Below are 25,635 nucleotides of genomic sequence, written 5' to 3' on the forward strand. Positions count from 1 at the left end.
GCACATCGTGATAGCACATATGCGTTATACAGTGCCATTTGAACGATGTGCACGGACAGTTTTTCGTACCAAACCTTCGCCTTCCGCATGGCACTGTAGGGCTGGAAGACTTGATCAGAAAGATCAACTCCCCCCATGTGCTTGTTGTACCCCAGGGCACAGTCCGGTTTGTGGACCGGTGCTGGGGTACCTCTAACGGTGGTGACCGTGGTGCTGGGACCATGGATTGTGGTCAAGAAAAAGACGTCCCTTTTGTCTTTGAACTTCACCACAACCATGTTGCCGCTACATTGGGCTCGGCTCTCACCCTTTGGGAGAGGCTGCTCAATTAGCGTCAAAGGGAGACCCCTCTGGGTTCTGCGCACAGTACCGCAAGCGGCGGTAGTTCTGGCAGAGAGGGACTGAAATAGTAGAATGCTTGTGTAAAAGTTAACAACGTATAGATGGTAACCTTTATCAAGCATTGGGAGAATCAAATCCCACCTATTTTCCCACTCACCTTCAGAGTAGGTGGACATTCTGGGGGCTGGATCCTCGAATCCTTTCCTTCATACACTCTAAAGCTGTGAGTGTACCCTGAGGCACTCTCGCACAGCTTGTAGAGTTTTATTCCGTACCTGGCCCTCTTACTGGGCAGGTATTGTCGGAATTGAAGCCTCCCTTTGAAGTGGATGAGGGATTTATCCACAGAAATTTCCCTTTGGGGAACGTACACTTCAGCAAACTTGTTGCTGAAGTGTTCGATGACCGGACAAATTTTGAAAAGTCTGTCAAAATTCGGGTCATCGCGGGGAAGGCTGTTCGCGTTATCCCGGAAATGTAAGAACTTGTGAATGACCTCAAATCTTTTGCGGGTCATCACCATTCCGAAAACTAGAGTTTGATATAAAATATCGGTACTCCAGTATTGGCGGATTTCTGGTTTCTTCACAATCCCCATGTGAAGTACCAGTCCCCAATATTTCAACATTTCTACTAAGTCAACGGGACTCCAAGTAGAAAACATTGAATTTGGGTTTGCAGCCAAAAACTGTTGGGCGTAGATGTTAGTCTGCTCCACCATGAGACTCACAATGGCCTTAGAGAAATAGACTTTGAAAAAGTCTATTTCCCTGAGGTTTGCTGTCTCGTACTGGATTCCTGATTGGGGAGGGAAATCAGGAATCCGTGGAGTGTAATTTTCAGGGACGGGGGTCCACACGGGGGCCCTGGTGCTAGGTTGGGCGTGACTAGCACCAGGTTGAGGGTTACTCACAGATGGCTGTGGGTCTTCTTCCACGGCCTCCGGACGATGTCTTGACCTGCGACGTCGTCTTGGTGCCGAGTCTGTGTCACTGGAGGAGGAAGAATGGGAGGAATAGAGGAACGTGGGGTCCTCTCCCTCACTATCAGCTTCGGAGGCAATAATGGAATATGCCTCCTCAGCTGAGTACGCCCTAGACTGGGATGAGCAGGACGGGCGGGACATTTTGTGTGCTGTGTGCGTGTGTAAAAAAATCGAAACTTTATTATAGTGTGAGTGTACGTGTGTGTGTGTGTATGTGTGAGTGCTTGGTGTAACCTTCTGCAGTCATGTGTGGGGGCGGTCAGGCGTAGGGGGCGCGCTCAGGTGTAGGGGGCGCGCTCAGGCGTACGCTCAGGCGTAGGGGGCGCGCTCAGGCGTAGGGGGCGAGCTCAGGCGTACGCTCAGGCGTAGGGGGCGCGCTCAGGCGTACGCTCAGGCGTAGGGGGCGCGCTCAGGCGTACGCTCAGGCGTAGGGGGCGCGCTCAGGCGTACGCTCAGGCGTAGGGGGCGCGCTCAGGCGTAGGGGGCGCGCTCAGGCGTAGGGGGCGCGCTCAGGCGTAGGGGGCGCGCTCAGGCGTGCGCTCAGGCACACTGGGGCGCGCTCAGGCACACTGGGGCGCGCTCAGGCACACTGGGGCGCGCTCAGGCACACTGGGGCGCGCTCAGGCACACTGGGGCGCGCTCAGGCACACTGGGCGCAGGAGGGGGCGGTCAGGCATAGGAGGGGGCTGAGGAGATGGAGGAGCCAGCAGCAGCAAGCCGGGTGATCACTGGGGCAGAAAGAGGGGCAGGAGCCGGCAGTAGCAGCAGGAGGGGGGGGGTGATCACTGGGGCAGAAGGGGGCAGAAAGGGGGGCAGGAGCCGGCAGCAGCAAGGGGGGTAGGAGCCAGCAATAGCCGGCAGCAGCAGGGGGGGGGTGATCACTGGGGCAGAAAGGGGGACAGGAGCCGGCAGCAGCAGGGGGGGTGATCACTGGGGCAGAAAGGGGGGCAGGAGCCGGCAGTAGCAGCAGCAAGGGGGGTGAACCCTGGGGCAGAAAGGGGGGCAGGAGCCGGCAGCAGCAAGGGGGGTAGGAGGCCGGCAGTAGCCGGCAGCAGCAGGGGGGGGGGTGATCACTGGGGCAGAAAAGGGAGCAGGAGCCGGCAGCAGCATGGGGGGTGATCACTGGGTTGTGGGGTGGGGTATGATCACTGGGACAGGGGGGGTGATCACTGGGACGGGGGGGGGGGGGGATGATCACAGGCGCAGGGGATTAACAGTGAACCTGCCCTACTGCTGCCTGTGATCACCGTACACCGGCTGGCAGAAGGAGAGCACCAGCCGGTGGATGCAGACGTGGGAGCGGAGGTCGGGCTGGAGGTATGAAATTGGACTGGGGTGGAGGGGGAAGGGGTCTGGGGGGGGGGGGGGGGAGTGGGGGCTGGAATCGGACAAGGGGGAGCAGAGAAATATTACCGGCGGCGGCAGCAGATCGTGGAAGCTGAGGAGCTTGGTCACCCCACCGGACGGGATGAAGCTGGGGAGCTTGGTCAGCCATTGTAAACAACCCCCTCCACATCTGATTGGAGGGCTAGTGTCACATGGACACTAGCCCCAATCAGATCTGGGGAGGGGGAGGGGGACAGAGCTGACACTCCCCCCAGCCAATGGCTGATGCTATATGCATCATCAGGCCATGCCCAGATCGTAAATATTTCACCAATTTCCATTGGTGAAATATTTAATTCATTCCGATTGGCAGTTTCACTTTCACTTTAACGAAACTGCCAATCGGAATGGTCCTAGGCACGGGGGGGTTAATCCACCCCCCGTGGGGTCAACTACAGGTTGTCCAGTTGCAGCAGCAACTGTGACACCTGAGTGACTCCACTCGCACACGCTGCAGGGGCGCGATCCCGCCATGTCACAGACGCTGTGACATGGGTCAGGAAGGGGTTAAAAAGGTATCAACCACTGAGGACTCTCAAACCTAAATATTTTTCTATCTACTGGCTAACACAGTACAAGAATATATATTTTCCCTATATCACCATGAAAATAGACAGCGTATCTGAAACTCTTAACACATCAGAATGACAATCCGAATGTCAGATAATAAAAGTAAAACACCCCTGTAGTTTGTGAGCTAAAAAGGCAGAATTTAAAAAAGAATAATAGATCCTAGTTACTTACCGGTAACGGGATTTTACAGAGCCCATGACAGCACCACCTGAGAGAGGGTATCCGCCCACCAAGGACAGGAACCTACTGAATAAAAAGGCGGTACCTCTCCTCCGCATCAGTTTTTTGTTTCAGAGCATGAGAGGGCCTCCGAAGACAGGTTAATACATAACCACCACCTCAACATATGTACTAAACACCTTAAAAAAAGTGCACACCACAGTGATAAAGGGGAGGGAATTAATAGGGTGCTGTCATGGGCTCTGTAAAATCCCGTTACCGGTAAGTAACTAGGATCTTTTCCCCTTCTCCCATGACAGCACCCCCTGAGAGATTTATAGAGATTAAATACCAGAGGGAGGGATCACCGCTTGCAACACCTTTCTACCAAAGGACAGATCAGTAGAAGAGGAAAGGTCAAGACGGTAATGTTTGTAAAATGTAGCAGGGGATGACCAAGTTGCCGCCTTACATATAATGTCGATGGGCACATCCGCCTTCTCAGCCCAGGAAGCAGCTACCGCTCTGGTGGAATGGGCCTTCAGGTTCTCAGGAACCGGCAGATTGCTAGAAGAGTAGGCTAAGGTAATAGTATCCCTGACCCATCTAGCTATGGTCCCCCTTGTAACCTTAAGTCCTTTCCTAGCCCCCTGAAAGGATATAAATAAAGCGTCACTCTTTCTCCAGGCTTTTGTCACTTCCAAATACTGGACTAACACCCTCCTAACATCTAAGGTGTGAAGCTTATATTCCTCAGAATCCCTAGGATTAGGATAGAAGGAAGGGAGAGTGATTACTTGCGTCCTATGGAACTTGGAGGCTACCTTTGGAAGATAGGCCGGGTCTGGTCTTAAGATTACTCTATCCATACATACTTGAGTGAATGGATGGTTAATGGATAGTGCGTGTAAGTCACTGACTCTACGAGCTGATGTCAGGGCCACCAATAGCGCAGTCTTTAAAGTTAAGATTTTTTCTGAAACCTTCTCTAAGGGCTCGAAGGGAGGTTTGGTTAATGCTTCCAGAACTAAATTAAGGTCCCAAGGAGGCATTCTTGGAACAGGAATAGGTCTGGATCTATGACAGGCTTTAATAAATCTAATGATCCATCTATTTGCTGCCAAGTCATAATTATACAGTGCCCCCAGAGCAGATACCTGTACCTTAAGAGTACTGGTGGCTAGTCCCATGTTTAACCCCTTCTGGAGGAATTCTAGTATGGCCTCAATAGGAACCCTCCCTTTGGCAGACTGACCCGAGGTAGACAAGAACTTAGCCCAGGTTCTACCATAGATTCTAGTTGTTATCGGCTTTCTACTTGCTAGAAGGGTAGTAACAAGATCTGGAGAAAACCCCCTTTGCGTCAATAGCGACCTCTCAAAATCCAAGCCGTCAAATGCAGGCCCGCTCTTTGGGGATGACAGACTGGGCCCTGCCTGAGGAGATCCGGGATGTCCGGAAGAACCCATTGATCTGCTTGGGACATTCTCTTCATCCAAGTGAACCATGGTCTCTTGGGCCAGAACGGGGCGATCAATATAACCCTCGCCCGTTCCTCTCGGATCTTCCTCAGGATAGTAGGGATCAGTACTAAAGGGGGAAAGGCATAAGCTAGAGTGAAATCCCACTGAATCTGCAGCGCGTCCACCGCAAACGCCCCCTCTTTTGGATTCAGGGAGCAAAAGGTTTCGGTCTTCCGATTGTGTCTGTTTGCAAACAGATCTATCTGGGGCTGTCCCCACCGATCCACAATCTGCTGAAAAACGGCTGGATTCAACTCCCACTCTCCTTGTTTCAAGATGTGACGACTCAAGAAATCGGCCTTTATGTTCTCTTCCCCTTTTATATGCAGTGCCGAGAGCGTAACCAGCCGACTCTCGGCAAACCTGAAGATCTGATCCGCTATTAACATCAAAGGGAGAGACCTGGTACCCCCCTGATGATTGATGTAGGCGACTGTTGATCTGTTGTCTGACATTATCCTGACGTGAGGACCCTGAAGAACAGAACTGAATTCTTTTAGCGCGTTTCTGGCTGCCAACAGCTCTTTCATGTTGGAAGAGAGGCTTGTCTCGCTGTCCGACCAGAGGCCTTGTACAGAACGATCCCTTAGGTGAGCTCCCCAACCTTCCGCACCTCATCTCTCTTTTTCCTTTTTTTTTTTTTTTTTTTTTAATTTTAGCCAGCTGGCGCACTACCCGCAGATCCACCTGCCTCTGCGCGTGCGCAGCCCAGCGGCACCCGGCGCGCTTGCAGCGGGATGACAGCTTCCCACCCGCGCATGCGCAGACCCGGTTTCCGGCGCACTCCGTGATAGGGCGCGTCAGCACCCCGCGCGTGCGCAGCCCGGACTTCCGGCGCGCTCCGTCAGAGGGTGCGACGCGACCCCCACGTGCGCAGCCCGGAAGACCTGCCGGCCGGCGCGCTCAGTTCATCTTTGCGAGGCGCAGACCCGGCCGCAGGCCCCGGCGCACGCGGGGAGGCATCCGAAGGAAAACAGCACCTCCTCCCCACACGCAGACCCGGGCAGCAGCCAGACGGGCTGGGAACAGGGACCATCTGCTGCTTCCACGGCCTCCAGGCCGCACCGTCCATAATCCAGGTACGTGAGGTACCACCTGGTGAGGCTCCCATCAGGGACAGGAACCAAAAAACTGATGCAGAGGAGAGGTACCGCCTTTTTATTCAGTAGGTTCCTGTCCTTGGTGGGCGGATACCCTCTCTCAGGTGGTGCTGTCATGGGAGAAGGGGAAAAATAATATTCCAATTAGGATTTGAACCCTGACACTGTAGTTTCAGAGGCTAATGCCTTACCATTGAGCTATCCAGTCAAGTGATAGTAATTGGCAGCATTTCTGGTCTTCTGAGATCAACCATGAAAATACTCAGGGTGACTAAAAGTCATTCTGATGCTTGAAGAAAGTCACACATCAAAATCAAACATCATTTGAATTTGGCTTGGAGGAGGTATTTCTGAAAGTCCTAATCAGTTTCAGACAGGTTTGCACTGAAAATCATATAACCAAATAGAACTCCTAGGTTTCATTAACTGAGTTTATAGCTTAGCGGTTAGAGCACTGACTTCTGGACAAAGACTTTTGGGTTCAAGTCCCATCAGCGAACAGTGACTTTTTTTTATTATTACAGTTGTAAAAGTCACTTGTCAGAATCACTTGTCAGGCTATGTGCCCACGATGCAGAAATGCTCAGGATTTTTTCCTGAGAGTTTCTGCATCTCCCTGGCAGAAAAAAATGCATGCGGATTGTGCATGCATTTTCCTGCCAGGGACATGCGGAAGTGAAGCGTTCTTCACTTGCATTTCCGCAGTCGGGTTGTCAAGCGATTTCCAAGCGATTTTAGCATCACTTGGAAAGTGCTTGACAACTTGGTCACACTATATAAATCCATGCAAAAGGCATGGATTTATATAGTGTGACCAAGAGAATGTCAAAAAATCAAAAAATAAAAATATACTTACCCTCCGATGGCCCGCGCTGTCTTGCTTCGCTCGGTCCCGGCTGCCAGCAGCAGTAGAGTGAAGGACCTGCGGACGTCAGCGTTGCGTGACCCGTCACATGACTCTGACGTCAGCGCAGGTCCTTCATTCCATCGCGAAGTGCCGGGAAGCAAGGAGGAGCGCAGCGTGGGTCCGCCAGAAGGTAAACATACATTTATTTTTTATTTTATTATTTTTTTACAGCTTTTTTAATGGTACCTGGGTGTGGATGAGACTCGCCTCTCCTCCAGACTTGGGTACCATCCGCACCTTAGAACGCGCCAATTACGCAAGTACAGATGCAGTCTTGCGGAATTGGCGCGTTCTAATGCAAGTCAATGGCGGCGAAAACGCAGCACTTCAGCAAAATAATTGGTAGTGCTGCGTTTTTTTCCGCAATGATAATCTGCAGCGGAAATTTCTGCAGCATGTGCACAGCACATGCGGATCATCATTGGGGGACATGGCAGGCCTTCTACCATGCGTTTTTTAAGCGTTTCTGCAGCGTTTTTGCCGCTGCGGAAACTCTTAAAAAACGCATCGTGGGCACACAGCCTCAAACAGGGTATTTAGCCACAAACTGACATTATTCTGATATCTGATCATGTCCTTAAATGGACACTGTAACAAAGAGCAACTGTCAGGCTATGTGCCCACGATGCAGAAATGAAGCAGAAAATTTCTGCAGCATTTCTGCATCTCCCTGGCAGAAAAAACGCATGCAGATTGTGCATGCGTTTTTCCTGCAGAATACATGCGGATCCACATGCGGGTTCACATGCGTTTCCGCATGCAGATTGACAAGCGCTTTCCAGGCGATAGCATCACTTGGAAAGTGCTTGACAACTAGGTCACATTGTATAAATCCATGCAAACAGCATGAATTTATACAGTGTGAACCGTAAAAATTAAAACAAATAAAGCTATACTTACCCCCGAGGCCCCGGTGTGTGCTGCAGCGCTCGTTCCCGTCTGGTTCCCGGCTGCGGGCATATCGCGAGACAGAGCGGTGAAGGGCCTGTGGTCACATGACTGTGACGTCACCGCAGGTCCTCAAGCGATGCTGACATTCAGAGAGAAGCCTTCGGAAAGGTGAATATAAACTATATTTGTTATTTTATTCTTTTTTTACAGGTACAAATGGTACCCAGGTCTGGATGAGAGTCTCCTCTCCTCCAGAACTGGGTACCATCCGCACATAGAGACGCATAGAAGCCGCTTGTAAAAATGTACAGTCGCGGTTTCTGTGCGTCTCAATGCAAGTCAACGGCGGGAGTTCCGCTGCGCTTCCGCAAAATTAAATGACATGCTGCGGATTTTTGTACGCAGCATAAACGCTGCGGAAAAATCCGCAGCATGTGCATAGAACATGCGGAATCCCCTTGGGGACCATGGGGTGCGGATTACCTAGCGTTTCACAAGCATTTCCGCTGCGGAAATTCCGCAGCATAAACGCTTGAAAAACGCTACGTGGGCACGCAGCCTCAAGAGACAAATCATTTCAGACAATGTTCTTCAGCATTGGTTTAACTGTACAAACGCTGTTTAATGCTGTGTTGTACTTACCAAGAAAAAGAACAATTAGTATAACTATGATTGATAAAAACGCTTTGTTCCAGTAGGGAGATATTTTGCTCCATAACTGATATCTGAATATTTTCTTCCATCTGAAAAAAAAATAAATAAAATTAAAAGGCATATAACAATAAATATAAAACATGGAAACAAAGCCTATAAGACACACCTGGCTATAGAAAATACACAGGTTTAGACAACAGAGAAAGTTTCATGCTTATTAAAACTTCCCTGGTGGTCTAAGGAATGGCAGCACTAATGTCATTAACTGGTGGTCTAGGGTAGTGCCTCCTTCCTTAGATTTCTCTGTATGGAAGGGAGAAGGGTCGTGTAAAGGGTAAAAAAAAAAAAAGAGAAATCTACCTATGTAATTATTTATCATTTCTTATCTATAGAAATGCTAAATAATTTGGTATACTCAATAATAATTATTATTATTATTATTAAGATTATTATACACAAGGCGTCAGTCCCAGTAAAAATAAATAAATTGCATGGTTGCCCATATAGGAGACCATGATTTTTTTTCTTGTTCTTTATTACTTCATTGTGTGCTTTCCATGTATAAATAAAAAGAAAAATAAAATACAAGCAAAATTGCATTTTTTAAAGTGCATTTTGCCATTATAAAAATCATAAAAATTTGTTAAACTTTTATATATCTCAAAATGAGAAGAAACAAAATCTATGACACATTCCTGAGAAAAAGGCAGCCGCAAAAAAGGCAAAGAAAAAAAATACATTGCAGCTCATATAATAAAACTTGTCACCATCTGTTACAACACAATGCATGCATTAAGTAGAGCTATTAACTTTGACCTGCTGGGGCTGATGTACTTACTATAAAAATCTATAGCAGAATGGCTGCATAATCAATTTTCAAAGTTCTCCCTTTGAAAATGGATTATATAGTTATCCTGACATGTTTTTTTCAAGTATACTAGCCCCATCAGGTATAAGGCTGAAGTCCAGTGCATACATGTATAACTAGTCCAGTTCTCAGACAAGAGATCTAGATAATGTTTTGTGAGGTAAATACACCAGCCGCCTCTGCAAAAATCTCTTTCTGCTAGTTTATATGCAGTTCAAGCTGTTTAATTCCTAAACAGGTTTTCTGGTTTTGAAAAACTCCTGTACTAGAGCCGCACTTTGTTTAACCCTTATCCCCCCAGCCTGTTTTCACCTTCCTGACCAGGCCAACTATTTGAATTCTGACCAGTGTCACTTTGAGGTAATAACTCTGGAACGCTTCATTGGTTCCCACTGATTCTGAGACGCTTCCACATATCCCAGTGATTCTGAGAATATTTTATCATGACATATTGTACTTCATGTTAGTGGTAAATTTTGGTAGATATAATTTTTTAATTTATGAAAATATTGAAAATTTGACAGAGCAAATTTTGCAGTTTTCAAACTTTTAATTTTTATGCCCTGTGACAAAGTCACTGGCAAAGTGATGGAGGGGAGGTATGTTTCACTGAGGCTATTGGCTTCAGTGATCTGAAACCCAGAAGTTTTGCTCCAGCATACTAAGTGTTGTGAGGGGTTAAGCAGGCATTTTATGGGATGTGTTTTTGAGAACAACTATAGAGCGGGTGGGAGGTTGTTCTCCATATCTCCAACCCAGGGTGTGGCCTGGGGTTTAAATAGACGGCATGCAGTGTTCAGTATGTCTGGTGAGGCTAGCTCCAGAGAGGTGGTGTTGTGCTAACCTGAACCATTTGCAAAACCCTGAGCGGGTGGATCTAAGCTACCACAAGGACTGTGCTTTGTGTTGCCACTTTGTTTTGTTTGTCCTGTTTTGCCCAAAGGGCAGTGTTTACTTTGATGGACTCTGTTGGTTTATGCCGCATTCTAATAAACCAACAAGAAATTTAAAGAAACAGCGTTCTGGTGTCTACCTCCGTGTGCAGCTGAGTGAGCCGATCTACCACAGGTGGTGGAGAATGCAGGCAACGTTCCAGGAACACGTATAGCAGCTGTGGACAAACCGCATGTCCTGGGTAAAGGAGGCCATAAGGCAGGAAACACAAGAGACTGCATGGAGGAACTGATTACCGGAAGGTGGTAAGACGAGCAATGCAGAATATGACCCCAGATGATGATGTTGAGGCGTTTTTGACTGTGTTCGAGAGGGTAGCAGAGCGGGAAAAGCTGCCTCCGGAGCAGTGCGCGGAGGTGCTGGCCCCCTATCTGACTGGCGAGCCCCAAAAGGCTTATTATGATCTGGCCTTACAAGATATCCAGGAATATTCAAAGTTAAAAACGAAGATACTGGCACAATCAGGGGTGACTGTCCGAGCTCAAAGGGTCCACCCACTGGGCATATTGCCGCAATAAACCCCCTTGCTCCCAAATGTTCGATCTCCTGTATCTGGTACAAAAGTGGTTGCAGCCGGAGTACTCCACCCCAGCCCAGATGGTAGAACGAGTCATGATGGACAGGTTTATCCACTCCCTCCCCAGGCCAGCGCAGACCTGGGTTGCCCAGGGGGACCCCCGAAAAGAGGACGAATCTGATTGGCCTAGTAGAGAGATATCAGGTGGTTGAGAGGTCCCTAACGAATCCGGGCGGTGCTGTATCCCCATACTGCGGTACCTAGAAGGAGCCCGATCCTCTACAGAGGGGTAGTAGAGCCACAGTTGGGAAAAGTCCAAGGTCCCAAGGGGTTGCTGGGAAAGACATGATCTGTTGGAGGTGTCACGGTCCTGGACACATAGTCGATGCAAGGTGTAGGAAAGACTAAGTGCAACACGAAGGGAAGGGAGCCCAGACACTGGGGAAAGGGGGGAGTGGAGACCACCTAGTCTGATCTGATATCACCCTGTCTCCCCTAACGTCCCTATATTGATTCCTCACCAATCGCCGCCCAGGAACCTAAACCCTGTAATTCCCTAGAGCTTGGCCCTGGATAGGGAATGGGAGGGATGCGCACTAGTCAGTCCCCACTAACAACTAACGACAAGGGAGACAAACTCGGGGGGAAAGTAACTTAGCTTGAGCCAACTTCAAAGAGATAACACCAAACGTCCTCCTAGGCACAAGAGAGGAAGTAAGCAGACTGCAATAGCTCCAAGCCTTCACAAGGAAACATGTGAATATCACCAGCCTTTCCCTGTAGCAAACAAAGTATTTAAACACCCAGGTCTGGGTGTCAATTAGCATTAGGGAGGTAGCCGCTGGGTCCTAGAGTGATACAGATCTAAGAAGGCGTCTGTAATTCCAAGCAAAGATCTTCTGCAACCAACTGCATGGAGACTGTCCGTCACATCTGACACACACGTGACACAGCCACTCAGTGTCCTATGTCCTCCGAGCAGATGGGCTGCAGCCTAGAGAGGCGATGCTTGTAGTTTGCCTACCCTGCCTGCAGTGTGGACTATCAGCCCGGTAAAAGGCCCCAGTCATGTCCCGTGACCATAAATGGGGTGCTGGTGTCAGGACTTTTGGACTCGGGGAGTTTGGTGACTCTGATACAGGTCACACTCCCCCACCAGTCGATCCCCGGGAAAAACATTGGCGTTCGCTGTATTCACGGGGATGCCAAGGACTACCCTATTGCCAGAGTGACTAAAGAAACAAATTGTGAGGCTGAGTCCCATGAGGTTGGAATGTTTAAGGACCTGCTGCACCCGGTGATTATAGGGCGGGACTTTAGCCTGTTCTGGGACCCACCATAATGAATCCTCAATGCAGTCGGAGGCAGATGAGTTCCCCCTGCGTGTTCTTGCCAGTGATGAGGCTGAGGATCCTGAGTTGGGGCTTTCTGGGGGGAGGTTTGGTAAAGCTCAAAGGCAGGACCTTAAGTTGAAAAGTGCATACGATAATATTACTGATCAATGCGGTTGCTCAAATGCCGGGGGCCGACACCAGATTCCCATATTTCATATTAAATGAGGGGCTGCTTTGTCAGATCACTAAACCAAGAGGGGAAGCGATAGAGCAGTAGTTGGTGCCAGGTCCCTATAGGGTGTTAAATTTGGCCCATTCTCATGACTTGGGTGGGCATCTGGGAGTAGACAAAACCCCAAGAGCGGGTCCTGCAGAGGTTCTACTGGCCTGGATGTCACAGAGACATTGTTAATTTCTGCTGGTCTTGCCCTGTCAGCTAACTGATGTTGTGCCTGGGCGTCATCGAAGAGTCAAAAAGCGGCTGGTCCAGCCCCACGTCCTTGTGCCAAAGCCAGATGGAGAGTGGCATTTCTGTAATGACTACAGGAAGCTGAATGAGGTTTCCAAGTTCAACTCATACCCGATACCCTGGGTCAATGAGCTTATTGAGAGGCTAGGGTCAGCCAGATATATCACCACCCTGGACCTAACGAAAGGGTACTGGCAAATTCTCCTGTCCCTAAGGAGAAGACCGCCTTCTCTACTCCCGACGGGTGCTTTCAGTATACCAGGACGCTGTTCTGTCTGCAGTGAGCCCCTGCTACCTTTCAGAGGGCCATGGACTGGATTCTAGCATTTCCCAGAAAGTACGCCACAGCTTATCTAGATGGCATTGTAATCTTCAGCCCAGATAGGGGGAAGTCATCTACAGAAGGTCCAGGCGGTACTGGATGCATTGAGGAATGTAGGGTTTACCATAAACCCAAAGAAGTGCGACGTGAGAAAAGAAGAGGTAAAATACTTGCGCTACATCGTCAGAAGGAGCGAAATAAAGCCGCAAGTAAATAAGGTGGATTCTATCCAAAATTGGCTGCAACAGAACTCCAAGAAGTAAGTTCGTGAGTTTCGCAGAATTGTGGGATACTATCGCCGATTTATCCTGAAGTTCGCCATGATAGCCGCCCCCCTGGCTGATCTTCTTAAGGGCACGAAGACGTCAATATCCAAATGGTCCTCTGACGCGGAGATGACGTTTCAGGAGTTGAAGCTCGCCCTATGTAAACAATTGATCTTGGTCGCACCTGACTTCACTAAGGAGTTCCTGGTTCAGACGGATGCCTCTGAGGTCGTTTTGGGAGCTGTGTTGTCCCAGGAAATAGATGGGGACGAACATCCAATCCTATTCCTGAGTAGGAAACTCTCCTCCTATGACAAGAACTATGCCATCGTAGAGAAAGAGTGCTTGGCCAACAAATTAGTAATTGACATGCTGAGATACTACCTGTTAGGCCGGAAGTTCAGGCTAGTGTCAGATTATTGCGCCCCTGAGATGCATGAGGGAAAGGAAGGAGAAGAATGCCTGGGTGACTAGGTAGTTTCTAGCTCTCCAGGATTTTAGCTTTCATGTGGAGCACAGGCCCAGGAAGCTACATGGTAATGCAGATACCCTGTCCAGCCTTCCCTGTTTAGTGAGTGAAGGTGCCAAAACCCCTGGCTTTGGGCAGAGGGGGAGGGGGATATGTGACAAAGTCACTGGCAAAGTTATGGAGGGGAGGCATGTTTCACTGAGGCTATTAGCTTCAGTGATTTGAAACCCAGTTTGGCTTCAGCACACTAAGTGCTGCAAGGGGTTAAGCAGCCATTTTAAGGGCTGGGTTTTTGAGAACAACCACAGAGCAGGTGGGAGGTTGTTCTCCATATCTCCAACCAAGGGTGTGGTCTGGGGTTTAAATAGACGGCCTGTTGAGGCGTTCAGTGTTCAGTATGTCTGGAGATGCTAGCTCCAGAGAGGTGGTGGTGTACTAATCTGAACCATTTACTAAACTCTGAGCTGGCGGATCCCCGCTACCACAAGGACTGTGCTTTGCATTGCCATGTGTGTTGTTTTTCCTGTTTTGCCCAAAGGGTCGTGTTTACTTTGATGGACTCTATGTTGGTTTATGCTGCATTCAAATTAACCAACAAGACACAGCGTTCTGGTGTCTATGTCCGTGTGCAGCTGAGTGAGCAGATCTACCACAGCCCTTTAACAAGAGAGTTATGTCACACAAAAAAAGTTAATAAATAACATTTGTCTACTTTACATTAGCATCATTTTTGAAGATTTTTTTTGTTGGGAACTTAGAAGGGTTAAAAGTTTATCAGCAATTTCTAATTTTTGCAACAAAATTTACAAAACCATTTTTTTTTTAGGGACCACATCACATTTGAAGTAACTTTGAGGGGCGTAAATGACAGAAAATACCCAAACGTGACCTCATTCTAAAAACTGCACCCCTTATCCTGTTATTTGCAGTGTAAATACATCATGGTTGGGAAGCACTTCCCCATCAATGCGGTATATATACGTCATGGAGATCGCCAAGGCTGTGGAGTCGGTAAGCCAAACCTCCGACACTGCAGCCTTGCGTCACTACTGAGCATGTACACAAAGTGCAGCACAGATTTCTCTCAACTAAAAGCAAAGATCCTTAGATCAGGAACAGAACAGACATTTATAGGACATTTCATAACTTTCCCAAATTCTTATGAAAAAATTTATAGCACACACGGCATTAAACTACTGTACCCAATTTATTATAGATTTTAGGAGTTGGAGTTGGTCTATATTATACAGACCAAAATGGACACTGACTCCAACTCCATAGCCCTGCCGATCACCCACACACAGCTCGTCACTGGGTGTTCAACTAACACACAGCTGACACCCGGCTCCTGGCAGTTTAACCCCCTAAATGATGCAATCGATACAGATAGCAGCATTTAGAAGGCAGAGAGAAGGAGGTGGCTCCCCTCCGATTGGCGCCCCCGTGACTTCATTGTGAGAGCCGATTGTTGCCATGGTGACATCTGGGTCACCAGGCTACGGCAAGCCCCTTAGACCATGCACAGAGCATGGTCTAAGAGGCTTGTGTCAGTGCAGCACTGACATGTATAAAGCATTGCAATGCATTATACCAGCGATCAGACTGCTGAAAGTGAAAGTCCCATAGAGGGGCTAAGTAAAAAAAAACTAAAAATTTTTTTTACAAAAATCACAAAAAAAAATAAAAGATTATATATTATATTATATAATATATATATTTAATATTTTTTAATTTTTTTATGGTGTATATATACGTATACACATACGTACATACACCTATATATGTATATACAGTACAGACCAAAAGTTTGGACACACCTTCTCATTTAAAGATTTTTCAGTATTTTCATGACTTTGAAAATTGTACATTCACACTGAAGGCATCAAAACTATGAATTAACACATGTGGAATTATATACTTAACAAAAAAGTGTGAAACAACTGAAAATATGTCTTATATTCTAGGTTCTTCAAAGTAGCCACCTTTTGCTTTGCTTTGATGACTGCATTGCACACTCTTGGCATTCTCTTGATGAGCTTCAAGAGGTAGTCACCGGAAATGGTTTTCACTTCACAGGTGTGCCCTGTCAGGTTTAATAAGTGGGATTTCTTGCCTTATAAATGGGGTTGGGACCATCAGTTGTGTTGTGCAGAAGTCTGGTGGATACACAGCTGATAGTCCAAATGAATAGACTGTTAGAATTTGTATTATGGCAAGAAAAAAGCAGCTAAGAAGAACGAGTGGCCATCATTACTTTAAGAAATGAAGGTCAGTCAGTCTGAAAAATTGGGCAAACTTTGAAAGTGTCCCCAAGTGCAGTTGCAAAAACCATCAAGTGCTACAAAGAAACTGGCTCACATGAGGACCACCCCAGGAAAGGAAGACCAAGAGTCACCTCTGATTCTGAGGATAAGTTTATCCGAGTCACCAGCCTCAGAAATCGCAGGTTAACAGCAGCTCAGATTAGAGACCAGGTCAATGCCACACAGAGTTCTAGCAGCAGGCACATCTCTTCAACAACTGTTAAGAGGAGACTTTGTGCAGCAGGCCTTCATGGTAAAATAGCTGCTAGGAAACCACTGCCAAGGACAGGCAACAAGCAGAAGAGACTTGCTTGGGCTAAAGAACACAAGGAATGGACATTAGACCAGTGGAAATCTGTGCTTTGGTCTGAGGAGTCCAAATTTGACATCTTTGGTTCCAACTACCGTGTCTTTGTGCGACGCAGAAAAGGTGAACGGATGGACTCTACATGCCTGGTTCCCACCGTGAAGCATGGAGGAGGAGGTGTGATGGTGTGGGGGTGCTTTGCTGGTGACACTGTTGGGGATTTATTCAAAATTGAAGGCATACTGAACCAGCATGGGTACTACAGCATCTTGCAGCGGCATGCTATTCCATCCAGTTTGCGTTTAGTTGGACCATCATTTATTTTTCAACAGGACAATGACCCCAAACACACCTCCAGGCTGTGTAAGGGCTATTTGACCAAGAAGAAGAGTGATGAGGTGCTACGCCAGATGACCTGGCCTCCATAGTCACCAGACCTGAACCCAATCGAGATGGTTTGGGGTGAGCTGGACCGCAGAGTGAAGGTAAAAGGGCCAACAAGTGCTAAGCATCTCTGGGAACTCCTTCAAGATTGTTGGAAGGCCATTTCCGGAGACTAGCTCTTGAAGCTCATCAAGACAATGCCAAGAGTGTGCAAAGCAGTCATCAAAGCAAAAGGTGGCTACTTTGAAGAACCTAGAATATAAGACCGTTGTAGTAAATGCCTACAACGGAAAGGACACCATTGTAGGCATTTACTACAGGCCACCTGGGCAAGCTGAAGATATGGATGAACTCTTTATGTATCAAATGACCAAGTTCTCCAAAAAATATGACGTAGTGGTCATGGGAGATTTCAACTATCCAGACATTTGTTGGGAATCTCTCTCAAGTAAAACTAACAGGTCAAGCAAATTCTTATCCTCTCTTGCTGACAACTTTATCTTCCAAAAGGTAGGGGAGAAAACAAGGGGATCTGCTACTTTGGATCTAATCCTTATAAACCGGGAGGAAATGGTTGAGGAGGTAAAGGTGGCTGGGACCCTAGGAGGCAGCGATCATGCTATTATAGAATTTTGGATAACTAGAGGAGGAAGACATGTGAAGACTCAAACTTCAAGGTTAGATTTTAGAAAGGCAGATTTTAAGAGACTCAGAAAGAGAATAGGAGGGATCCAATGGCTGGATGTCCTTAAGGACAAAAATGTCCAGGAAGGATGGGAAATTTTTAAAAATGAGATTCTCAAAGCACAATCGTAAAAGTAGGAAGAATGGGAAGCATTTAAGGAAACCAGGATGGATGAACACAGAACTTAAACACATGCTAAAAAGAAAAAGAAATGTTTATTAAATGGAAAGAGGGAGGCATATCTAAAGAAGATTATAATGCAGTCTGCAGATCCTGCAGGGCACGTATCATGTTAGCTAAAGCGGACAATGAATTAAGGATTGCAAGAGATGTCAAAAGCAATAAAAAAGGATTTTGGGGTATGTCAAAAGTAAAAGAAAAGTCAAAGATGCTATAGGATTTTTACAGGATGAAAATGGAGAAATGGTAAGAGAGGATGTTGAGAAGGCCGAACTTTTTAATTCCTATTTTGCATCTGTTTTCTCTCAGAAAGAAAATGTAACATCAACTGATCTTCACCGTCCTTTTAAAGGAATAGAGGAATCCAAGTTATCTGTAAACAGAAAGATTGTGAGGGAATATTTAGCTAACATAAATGAGTTCAAGTCTCCAGGTCCAGATGAATTACACCCCAGAGTACTGAAAGAGATCGTAGAAGAAATTTTAGAACCACTCTCCATAATCTTTGAAAATTCTTGGAGAACAGGAGAAGTCCCAGAAGACTGGAGAAGAGCAAATGTTGTTCCTATCTTCAAAAAGGGGAAGAAGGTGGACCCAGGGAACTATAGGCCGGTGAGTCTGCCTTCTATACCAGGAAAGATCTTTGAACAAATTATTAAACAACATGTATGTAAGTACATGGATAAGAATGAAGTGATTAACCAGAGTCAGCATGGGTTTGTAACTAACAAGTCATGTCAGAATAACTTAATTTCCTTCTATGACAGAATCACTGACTGGGTGGATCAGGGAAATGCTGTAGATATAGTATATCTTGACTTCAGCAAAGCATTTGACAAAGTATCTCACACCATCCTTATTGAAAAAATGACCAAGTATGCAATGGACCAGGCAACTGTTAGGTGGATTCATAACTGGCTTAGTGATCGGACTCAAAGGGTGGTTGTAAATGGCTTCAAAAGACCTAAATAAACTGGAGCAGTGGGCAGCAACCAACAGAATGGTTTTTAACAGGGAAAAATGCAAAGTACTACATCTGGGCAATAAAAATGAAAAAAGCATATACAGAATGGGAGGAATAGAGCTAAGCAACAGTACATGTGAAAAAGACTTAGGTATACTAATAGATCATAGACTGAACATGAGTCAACAGTGTGATGCAGCAGCAAAAAAGGCAAATATAATTCTGGGATGTATTAACAGAAGCATACAGTCTAGATCACGTGAAGTCATTATCGGTCTTTACTCCTCTTTGGTCAAACCTCATCTGGAATACTGTGTACAGTTTTGGGCACCACATTTGAAAAAAGACATAGACAAACTGGAGCAAGTTCAGAGAAGAGCGACCAGAATGGTGACTGGTCTGCAAACCATGTCCTATGAGGAACGGTTGCAGGATTTGGGAATGTTTAGCTTGCAAAAAAGAAGACTGAGAGGAGACTTAATAGCTGTCTACAAATATGTCAAGGGCTGTCACATTGTAGAAGGATCATCTTTATTCTCATTTGCACAAGGAAAGACTAGAAGCAATGGGATGAAACTAAATGGGAGGAGACACAGATTAGATATTAGAAAAAACTTTTTGACAGTTAGGGTGATTAATGAGTGGAACAGGCTGCCACGAGAGGTGGTGAGTTCCCCTTCAATGGACGTCTTCAAACAGAGGCTGGACAGACATCTGTCTGAGATGATCTAGTGAATCCTGCTTTGAGCAGGGGGTTGGACCAGATGACCCAGGAGGTCCCTTCCAACTCTACCATTCTATGATTCTATGAAGACATATTTTCAGTTGTTTCACACTTTTTTGTTAAGTATATAATTACACACACATAGTTTTTTTTATGTATAAACAAAAAAAAGTACACATTTGGTATCGCCGCATCTGGAATGACCCGACCTATAAAACTGTAACACTAGTTAACCCCTTCAGTGAACACCGTTAAATAAATAAAAAAGCAGGCAAAAAACAATGCTTTTTCATCATACCACAGAACAAAAAATACAATAAAATGCGATAAAAAAAGACGAATGTAAACAAAATGGTATCACTGACAACGTCATCTTGTCCCGCAAAAAACAAGCCGCCATACAGCTCCATCCGCAGAAAAATGTAACTTTTTTTTAGCTCTCAGAATAAAGCAATGCAAAACAATTTTTTTTTCTATAAAATAAAGATATAAATGTGGCATCGCTGTAATCGTATTGACCCAAAGAACAAAGCTGTCTTATCAATTTTACCACGCAGAACGGCATAAAAAAAAATAATTCTGAATTGCTGGTTTTTATTCATTCTGCCTCCCAAAAATCGGAATAGAAAGCGATCAAAAAACTTTATGTAACCAAAAATAGTACCAATAAAAACGTCAACTCATCCCACAAAAACAAGCCTCACATGACTCTGTAGGACAAAATAAGGAAAAATTATAGCTCTCAAATATGGCGATGCAAAATCTTATGCTTTTTAAAAAATAAAAAAAAACAACCTTTTAGGGTGTGACAGTAGCCAAACATAAAAACCAGATATCATAGAATCATAGAATGTAGAGTTGGAAGGGACCTCCTGGGTCATCTGGTCCAACCCCCTGCTCAAAGCAGGGGGTTGGAAAAAATATAAATATAAAATATATATATATATAAATATAAAAAATATAAATCTGGTATCACTGTAATCATCTAAAGTCGTCTAATCATTTATACCGAATGAGCAACGGCGTTAAAAATAAATAAAAACAATTCTTCATCTGCTGTTGATTTGTTCATTCTGCCTCCCAAAGATCGCATTAAGGCTCGGCTCACATTTATCCTGCGCTCTACGTTGAGCGCTTACACCGGGGTTTCCGTGTAAATCTCTGAAATACTTGATTCTGACAGAACCCCCGGTGGAAGATTCTCTGTAATGAGGCAGACGGAGGCACTGTGGATGCCATATGGCCTATGATCCGGTGGTGTCTGTCTTTTTAGGCGTGCATAAAAGCACGGTCCGCCACAGTTTTGTGCATTTCTGAAAAGAAGGACACCGCTGAACACAGGCCAGACGGAGTCCAGAATAACACCGCTGCCTCATTATAGTGAATGGATCCCTCAGGAGTTTCATCTGAATCACATCATTTGGAGATTTAGATACATCGAGGTTTGCAAGTGCTCAGGGTAAGAGTGCTGAATAAATGTGATCCAAAATGTTATGTAAAATGTTCCCAATAAAAGCTTCAACTCAATCCACAAAAAAAGTCCCTCAGGTCAGTCATCTGTTATCGGAAATATAGGGGTTTCCACGTTACTGACAGTACAAAGGCTCTAGAAAATTGCTATGGCTCCTCGCCCCCCAAATGGAATTCAGAAAATTCTGTGTTCCCAAATCCAAATGCCCTTCTCTCTTCTGAGCTCCACAGTCTGCCTAAACCACATTTAGCGTCCACATGTTTTGTATTTCTGCAGCGGTGAGAGCCCGCCTAAGTGCATGTCTCTAGGAGAACGAGATGGGCATAATGTACTTGGCACTACAACATACTGGGCACTACAACAGTAGATTTGCAATTTTCACTCCACAACATCCAATACTGCTTGTTTCTGGAGAGCACCCATGGAGTCAAAATCCTTACCACACCTGTAGATAAATTCCCAAAGTGGTACAATTTCTAAAATAAGGTCAGTTAAGGGGGAAATTCTGCTTTTCTAGCACTTAGGGGCTCTGTATGTGGAGTCCACAAACTATTCTAGGAAAATCAGTATTCCTGGAGGCAAATATCGCTCCGTCCCTCCTGAGTCAAGCCGTGTGGCTAAGCAGTACTGTACAGCCACATATTGGGTATTTCTATGTTCAGATGAAACTGTTTGGTTCCATTTTCACCCATTTCTCAGTGTGAAAATATAAAACCTGGAGCTAAAACAACATTTTTGTGGTAAAAATGTAATAATTTTGTCTTCACCGTCCAATAGTATAAAATTGTGACACACTCGTGGTGTCAATATGATCACCGCACCCTTAGATAAATTTATTGAGAGGTGTAGTTTGTAACATGGGTCACTTATGGGGAGCGGATTCTGTTGTTCTGACACCTCAGGGGCTCTGCCAATGTGACATGGCACCCACAAACCATAACAACAAAATCTGCACTATAATATGGTGTTCCTTCCCTTCTGAGTTTTACACTGTGCCTGAAAAGTATTTCCCAATTACATGTAGGGTACTGGCGCACTCAGAATAAATTGTACAACTGTAAGGTCTATTTCTTTCACCTTTGAATAGTATACAATTCTGTGAGGCATATGTGGTGTCAATATGCTCACTGCACCTCAAGATGAATTCATTGAGGAGTGTAGTTGTAAAATGGGGTCACTTACGGAGGTTTCTGCTATTCTGGCACCTCAGGGTCTCTGCAATGTGACACGGCACCCTCAAATCATAACAAAATTTGCACTATAATATGGCACTCCTTCCATTCTGGGCCTTGCATGGTGCCTCAAAAGTAGTTTTCAACCACAGATGGGATATTGGGGCACTCAAGAGGAACTGCACAACAAATTGTACTGTTTGTTGTCTCCTATTATCCCTTTTGAAAATTGAAAGCTTGTGACAAAATTTTAGTGGAAAAAAATGGTAATTTTCCATTGACTCAGCCCAATTTTATACAATTCTGTGAATCGCCTGAAGGTTAAAAATGCTCATTTACACTCCTAGATGAATTCCTCAAGAGGTGTAGTTTCCAAAATGGGGTCACTTGGAGTTGGAGTTTCTGCATGTCAGGGGCTCTTCAAATGTGACATGGCATCTGCAATCTATTTCAATTAAAATTGCGCTCCAGAATTCAGTTGGTGCTCCTTCCCTTCCGAGCCCTGCCGTTTGCCCAAACAGTAGTTTTCCACAACATATAGGGTATCGGTGTATTCCGGAAAAATTGCACAACAAATTATATGGTTAATTTTCTTCTGTTACCCTCGTGAAAAGGAAAAAATTTTCATAGAATAGTTTGCGGACTCCATATACAGAGCCCCCAAGTGCTAGAAGAGCAGAATCCCCCCTCAAGTGACTACATTTGATATTTTTTGATCGCTTTCTGTTCTGATGAACCAAAAACAATAATTCAGGTATTGTTTTGTTTTTACACCGTTCCGCATGAGGTAAAACTGATAAGGTAGCTTTATTCTTCGGGTCAGTACGTTTACAGCGGTACCACATTTATAAAAAAAAAATTGTGTTTTGCCGCTTTTACACAATATAAACTTTTATAGAAGACATATTTTTTTTTTGCATCACTATATTCTGAGAGCGATGTTTTCAGAGATACCATTTTTATTTACATTCGCCATTTTGGTCGTGTTTTATTCCACTTTTTGTTCGGAGGTATGATGAAATGGCATTGTGTTTTGACTGTTTTCTTTATGGTGTTCACTGAAGGGGTTAACTAGTGTGACAGTTTTATAGTTCAGGTCATTGTGGATGTGGCGATACCAAATGTGTACTTTGTTTATTTTTGTTTTTACATAAAATATATGTATTTATTGGTATAATTATTGTTACAATTTTTTAAAACCTTTAAAAAATATTTAGATTTGAGAGTCCTCAGTGGTTGATACCTTTTAATGGCTAACTGAATAGATGGTAAATTGCAAGCTTTCGAGACTACGCAGGTCTCTTCATCAGGCTTGTATAACACAAAAGAGTGGCATATTTATACACAATAAGACAGAAATAATGCAATAGATAAGACAGGTGACGGAAAGCAGAGTTATTATGGGAGAGATAAACAGTTCTAGCTATAAATATTTTAGCAGTTAATAGATAAGGAGTGTGAAGGTTTTATTGTCCTGTGACTAGGTCCAGTGTTATGATGGCCTCACAAGTCTGAGGGGCACATTCCTTAGTTGATGTAGAATGACATAAATCCATGCGACACATTCATTCCTCCTCTGAAAGTGTTAAAGGTCACCTCAGTTTATATTCTGAGATTCTTCTTTCTCTTTGAGATTTGAAGTTACCTTTTAATACCAGTAATTTCATGTCTTTTATGCTGTGATCAGGGGAACAGAAATGCTTGGCTACAGGTAGATCTAATCTTTTTTCTTTTATTGTGTAGCGATGATGACTCATTCTTGTCCTAAGTTTTTGCCCTGTCTCCCCTACATAAAGACCCCCAGCTGGACATTTGGTACATATAATTAAGTACACTACATTAGATGTGGTACAGCTGAAAGTACCTGGGATCTTGTAGTCCTGATGTGAATTGGGGCTCTTTATCTTGGCTGTGGTCATTATAAATGGACAGGTTTTACATTTTTTCTGGTTGCAGGGAAAGGTACCTGTAGCTGGTGGAGATAACAGGGAGCTTCTGACAATGAAGCTTCTTAGATTTGGGGGCTGACTGAAACACAGAAGTGGGGGGTCTGGAAATATGGATTGTAATCGGGCATCTTTTTGTAGTAAGGGTTGTAGTTTCCGTGCAGCTCTCCTTAGCGCCTCCAGATAGAGGCACCCAGTTGCTTTCTTGTTTGGTTTTGTAATGTAGGAGATGATTCCTTGATATTCTGGTGGCTCTTGTAATCTGGTTCTCTATTGTTCTTGGATGGTAGCCCTTATTCAAAAAGGTCTTTCTGAGGCCATCACGGTGTTTTTCGCTCTATCCATAGGGTTGGAACATATCCGATTGTATATGATAGCTTGGCTGTAGACAATAGAGTTTTTTATGTGTTTTGGATGGAAACTGTCCCATTTAAGATATGTAGGACAGTCGACTGGTTTCCGGTACAAGGATGTCTCTATTTCATTGTTCTGTAACTTGATGATGGTGTCCAAAAAGTTAATTTCAGTACAGGAGTAGTTGAGTGTTAGGTTGATTGTGGGATGAAATCGATTCAAGTGTTCATGGAACATCTTCAGCTGTTGCTCAGACCCCGTCCAGATGATTAAAATATCATCTACTGGCTAACACGGTACAAAAATATATATTTTCCCTGTAATCAAACCTTTGAACTTTTTTACTTAGTCCCATGGCATTTAGGGGGTTAAATGGCCCATGACAGCCAGGTCTCAGCTATTACTTACCCCGAACTCCCGGCGGTCATGAACCCCTATCCAACCATGATGGAAACGTCCGTCAAAGGTCGTGAAGGGGTTAAAAAACGTTACTAACTCTCCCCTGGTCCAGCGCTAAATTTCAGCTGGTGCTTTCGGAGACTTTTATTGTCTGTAGCGCCGATTTCACATCAACAATCGAAAGTACTGCAGCCAATCAGTGAGCTTGTGCCGTCAACTCAGGCAGAGCGTCTTGGCTCAGTTATTAGCTGGAGTGCTGTTAAAGTGACGTCATCGCTGTAGATAACAGATACTGGGAGCAGTGGCAGAAATTCAGAGCAGGACCCAGGAAGACTGAGCAAAACACAGTTTGCTTTTCACAACAAATTGCAGTCGGGGTACACAGGATTTCGGAAGAAAGAAAACACCTTTACGTAAAGAAAATAGTCCTGACTGACTGAGTACATGACGCTGGAGCCACAGTGAACAGAGTCGAAGACTGGTCATTAAAATCCAAACTAGGTCACTTTAAGGGGTTAATAATATTTCTGATGCTTTAAATATAGATACATTTCTTAACATAAAACAGCCAAGGGGTTATTTGGTGACTAATTATGTTTGGTAAATGTTCAGTTTAATCAGATGTTGCACCCTATCACAAGATCGCTGCAAGAATATCTAGACCAAGGCTACGACGTTCGTACGATGAGTATTTGGTGAGTTTTGGATGTTGCAGATTTTCTGCACTTATTAGCTAAAATAGACTACCTGCATTTTTTTCATTGCGTTTGAGTGCTTTTATTACATACTTTTTTATAGCTTTTTTTTTTTGCCCCTTTTTGGTATGTCATGTATTAAATACAGCTGCTTTGTTTTTCCTATTTCCATATTTCATATTTGAGTTATGCAAAAACTTTATTGCTACAGTCATGTGAGAATTCTATGCATTTTTTTACCATCGCTTTTTCCGCATCTAATGCAATGCTATGGGGAAAATCTGCAAATAAAACTCAGCGTATCTGCAAGAGAAATTAACATGTTGCAGATT

General features: G+C 45.0%; 1 protein-coding gene across 1 annotated transcript in view; it reads right to left on the reverse strand.

Annotated features, from left to right (window-relative positions):
* BCAP29 (B cell receptor associated protein 29) overlaps positions 1–25,635 on the reverse strand; it is a 126,446-nt gene that overhangs the window by 59,924 nt on the left and 40,887 nt on the right. The window contains exon 3 of the mRNA XM_073652216.1: positions 8,509–8,609. Within this exon, the coding sequence (XP_073508317.1) occupies positions 8,509–8,609 (101 nt within the window). The remainder of the gene's footprint in view (positions 1–8,508; positions 8,610–25,635) is intronic.

The sequence above is a fragment of the Phyllobates terribilis genome, unplaced genomic scaffold, assembly GCF_046119375.1.
Source record: "Phyllobates terribilis strain yellow unplaced genomic scaffold, ASM4611937v1 Scaffold_11__3_contigs__length_659146591, whole genome shotgun sequence".
NCBI lineage: Eukaryota > Metazoa > Chordata > Amphibia > Anura > Dendrobatidae > Phyllobates > Phyllobates terribilis.